General features: G+C 50.4%; 1 protein-coding gene across 1 annotated transcript; it reads left to right on the top strand.

Annotated features, from left to right (window-relative positions):
• Positions 1-2,279: 2,279 nt before the first annotated feature.
• PAIP2B (poly(A) binding protein interacting protein 2B) lies at positions 2,280-4,510 on the top strand (the record flags this gene model as incomplete). The annotated part of the gene is made up of 2 exons (XM_010178132.1): positions 2,280-2,426; positions 4,312-4,510. Coding segments are annotated over exons 1-2 (346 nt in total), but the record flags the coding sequence as incomplete, so codon positions are not given.
• Positions 4,511-4,783: the final 273 nt, after the last annotated feature.

The following is a 4,783-nucleotide window of genomic DNA, read 5'->3' as shown; positions in this document are numbered from 1 at the left end:
GTGCTGGGTTCAGTGTTGGGCCCCTGAGTCCAAATGCAGCTTTGGACAGTTGTGTGTGTGTGGAAAAAAAAGAAAGAAGGAGAGAAAAAAAGAAAGAAGGGGGGGAAAAGAGGGGGAAAAGGAAAGAGGAGGGAAGGAAAGAAGAAGGAAAGGAAAGGAAAGGAAAGGAAAGGAAAGGAAAGGAAAGGAAAGGAAAGGAAAGGAAAGGAAAGGAAAGGAAAGGAAAGGAAAGGAAAGGAAAGGAAAGGAAAGGAAAGGAAAGGAAAGGAAAGGAAAGGAAAGGAAAGGAAAGGAAAGGAAAGGAAAGGAAAGGAAAGGAAAGGAAAGGAAAGGAAAGGAAAGGAAAGGAAAGGAAAGGAAAGGAAAGGAAAGGAAAGGAAAGGAAAGGAAAGGAAAGGAAAGGAAAGGAAAGGAAAGGAAAGGAAAGGAAAGGAAAGGAAAGGAAAGGAAAGGAAAGGAAAGGAAAGGAAAGGAAAGGAAAGGAAAGGAAAGGAAAGGAAAGGAAAGGAAAGGAAAGGAAAGGAAAGGAAAGGAAAGGAAAGGAAAGGAAAGGAAAGGAAAGGAAAGGAAAGGAAAGGAAAGGAAAGGAAAGGAAAGGAAAGGAAAGGAAAGGAAAGGAAAGGAAAGGAAAGGAAAGGAAAGGAAAGGGGAAAAAGAAAGAAGGAAAACAAGAAAGAAGGGAAAAAAGGCTCCTTCAGACCAAACCATCCCGCTCCTCCCAGTTATCCCGAAAAATACCATGTTTTCCAGCTGCTCCCCATGCAGGATGCTCTCCAGTTTATCCCAGTGCTGTGCTGGAACTGGCTCCAGCTCAGCTCCAGCTAAATCCTTGAGCAGGGGAAACTAAAACCTAGGGCTGGGATGTGGTTACGGGGCGTCTGGAATGTTTTCAGCGGGTTGTACTGGCCCTGGTCCAGGTTTCGCTGTTCCGTAGGATTTTCCTCTCATTTCTCTGTCTGCCTGTCCTTCCCCCCGGGAACCTTTCAGAAACTGGGGTGTGGGACTCATCCAGAAGGTTTGTCTTGGTTCAAACTCCTGGGACTTGGAACATCTGCTCTGGGAAAAGGCAGCTGTGCTGGTTGTACTGGGAGCACTGGGCTGGCGGCCAAACCCCGCCGCTCACTCACTCCCACCCAAGGGACAGGGGAGAGAATTTGGGGGCAAAGGGGAAGGAGACTCGTAGGGGGAGAGAAGAACAGTTTAATCATGGAAATTAAATGAAACTTAAATTAATATTGATATTAAAATAATAATTATGATAATAATAGTAATAAAATATGCAAATGAGTGACCCCCAGGGCCATTGCTCACCACCCGCCCACCCAGCCCGAGAGCCCGAGCCAAAGCCAGAGAGAGCAAGAGAGGAAGAGCCCCTCATGGATCTCCTGCCCATGGGGGACAGGAGATGGAACAGCCCCTTGGCAGAGCCCAATGCCCATGGAGCTGAGTCAGGTCAATATTCCTCACCCCTGAGATCTTGGAGAGCAGCAAAACACAACGTCCTTCAACTTCCAGTGACAAATGCAAACATCAGTGTGGTCTCGATGTTCTTCTGCTGACAAATCCCAGCTGAACCCCAACCCCAGCGCTGCTCCAGCTGCTGAACAGCCCCAGCTCTGGCCCCGCTCACACCAGGGCAGCAGCTTTTATGTCACAAACCAACAGGGTTTTGCAAAATGCCCTCTAAAAATAAATAAATGATGCCAGAGATAAAGGGATACGAACTGGTGTGTGTGTGTTCTGCCAGAAAATCCAGTGTTTTGGGGTAGGGGACAGTCTGTGGAGTTGGTGTGTTGATGTGCTGATAACCCAGCTGTGGCCTTTTGGTGTATTTTGGGGCATATTAAAAAGAAATTAATTAGTTGTACAAGGTGTTTTGTGGCAGATGTAAGATAAATGTGATGGCTGGATGAGGTTTGGGACGCTGGTGTCTTTCCAAGCTCTGTTCACAACTTCTCCAGGAGTTGCTGGTCAGGTCACCCATTGTTCTGAGTTCAGATTAAGTATGTTCAGATCATCCCTGATGGGTTAAAACCATGAGAAATAAACCCTGTCATCACCAGGGAGGGGTGGTGTGGGGAGCAGCGCTGCCTCCAGCCCTTTCCAGGAGAGAAGAGGACTTGGGAATAATGTTGTGCCTTGAAAAAAGCCACTTGGAAGCAGCAGATCCTTGTGCTGGAAGCCTGAGCTGTCACCCATCACCGTGGCTGGTGGGTTGGGGGATATGGGGGTCCCCAGCATCTCCTTTCACCCCTTTATTTTCCTTCCCAGAGTCAGTAATGATGAATGGCTCCGACCTCAGCAATCCCCCGGCCTCCAGTCCCAAATCCAAAGAGGACCAAGTGGTGAACGGTCACGATGAAAAGGAAACCAACCCCTTTGCGGAGTACATGTGGATGGAGAATGAAGAAGATTTCAACAGACAGGTAAGACCAGGAGGATGGTTCCCAGCTCTGCTTTTCTGCACCTAAAATTATAGTGAGGGGGGAAAAAAATGTCCTTTGATGGGCACCATGAGTGTGGGAGTCACGGCCAGCGAGGAGATGGTGGCTCAAGGGAAGAGTCATCCATAAAGGTCACCTAAACTCTTGAGAGCTTCTGGTAGATCCTGGTGGGACTTGGAGGCTTCTTGATTGTGGAATAATTGTGAGATCTGTGGTGGTTGCACTGGGCTGGCAGCTGCTCGCTCACTGCCCCCAACCCAGGGGACAGGGGAGAGAATTGGGGGGCAAAGGGGAAGGAGACTCGTAGGGGGAGAGAAGAACAGTTTAATCAGGGGAATTAAATGAAACTGAAAATAATAGTGATATTAAAATAGTAATTATGATAATAATAGTGATAGAATATGCAAATGAGTGACCCCCAGTGCCATTGCTCAGCACCCACCCACCCAGCCCGAGAGCCTGAGCCAAAGCCAGAGAGAGCAAGAGAGGAAGAGCCCCTCATGGATCTCCTGCCCATGGGGGACAGGAGATGGAACAGCCCCTTGGCAGAGCCCAATGCCCATGGAGCTGAGTCAGGTCAATATTCCTCCCCCCTGAGATCTTGGAGAGCAGCAAAACACAACGTCCTTCAACTTCCAGTGACAAATGCAAACATCAGTGTGGTGTTAACATTTCTCTCCACACTCCTGGTCACCAAAGGAAGATTTCCTCAGCTTTACTGATGTTCTCAGCAGAACATCTCCACATGGGAATACTCAAACCTTGTTCCCACAGGATGAAACTGCAGCCACGTGCTGACAGTAACTCCCAGTGAATGTGCAGCCTGGTGCCACCCTGCACCACCTCAGCCATTGTCATGGAGCTGTGACTCAAAGCTTTGCTTTTCTTTAACGATGTGATTTCAGCATCAGCCACCCCCCCCAGAAGCAGCTGCGCTGATGGGAACGTGCTGGATTCATTCGTTAGTGTTTCTAAAGCGCTGTCTTGATTAAAAACCTGATGATGGCAAAGTATAAAGCAAACCAGACTGCAGCTCCACGCTGAGGAAGCATCCCGGGGAGAAGGAGTGGTGGCTGAGATGAGGAGGAGGGAGGAGAACACAGCCAAGACCTCAGGGCTTCCCTGGGTTGGGCACTGTGTCACTGAGACACTCGCCCGTGCTCTCCTGGTCTGAGGGACCTGATTTCTCCTGATTGGAAAAGCCCTTTGAGCTCCTGGAGTCCAACCACGAACCCAACACTGACCAGTCCCCTATGACTAACCCATGTCCCTCAGCACTGTGTCTACACGACTCTTCAATCCCTCCAGGGATGGGGACTCCACCACTGCCCTGGGCAACCCCTTCCAATGCCTCAGAACCCTTTCAGCAAAGAAATTCTTCCTCACATCCCATCTCAACTGCCCTGGCCACAACTGGAGCCCATTTCCTCTTGTCCTGTCCCTTGGGCCTTGGTTGAACAGACCCACCCCCACCTCTCTGCACCCTCCTCCAAGGGACTTGCACAGAGCCACAAGGTCTCCCCTCAGCCTCCTTTTCTCCAGGCTCAACACCCCCAGTTCCCTCAGCAAGATGTGGGACTTTTGATGTGTGACAGCACCTGCTTTGATAGTCTAAAAACAAAACTCCTTGTTTATCTTGTAATAGAGGAGATTCAGTCAAACTCCTTCTTAATGGAAGGGGTTGCCCAGGGCAGTGGTGGAGTCCCCATCCCTGGAGGGATTGAAGAGTCGTGTAGACACAGTGCTGAGGGACATGGGTCAGTCATAGGGGACTGGTCAGTGTTGGGTTCATGGTTGGACTCCAGGAGCTCAAAGGGCTTTTCCCATCCAGCCCATTCTGAGGTCCCACGTGATTCTCTCTGGGCAGGTGGAGGAGGAGCTGCAGGAGCAGGAGTTTCTTGACCGTTGCTTCCAGGAGATGCTGGAGGAAGAAGACCAGGACTGGTTCATTCCATCAAGGGACCTGCCCCAGGGGATGGGGCAGCTGCAGCAGCAGCTCAACGGGCTCTCGGTTGGCGACGGTCACAGTTCAGAGGACATTCTGGTAAGGACCTGGAGAACCTGCTGTGAGGTCTGGCAAAGAGCAGAGGACCTGTCCTGGGGAAGAGGCTGGAGTTCCTCCAGCTCCTGCTCCCTGGAGGAGCCACATCCACCCACACCCTTTTGCTGCAGTAAAAACACCTTTTCCCCCAAAAAAAACCCAGCCTGGGTGTAGATATTTTCCAGCTGGTGCTTCTTCAGCAGCATGTGGAGTCCTGTGGGAACCTGCAAGGACACGAGGACCAGGGAAGACACTTGGCACATGAGAACATCCGTGATGGTGTCCTCAGTGAGCGGCT

Source organism: Antrostomus carolinensis, unplaced genomic scaffold, assembly GCF_000700745.2.
Source record: "Antrostomus carolinensis isolate BGI_N321 unplaced genomic scaffold, ASM70074v2 scaffold34841, whole genome shotgun sequence".
Classification (NCBI taxonomy): Eukaryota; Metazoa; Chordata; class Aves; order Caprimulgiformes; family Caprimulgidae; genus Antrostomus; species Antrostomus carolinensis.
Note: the sequence above shows the minus strand (reverse complement) of the source record. Positions and strands in the feature narration are given on the sequence as shown.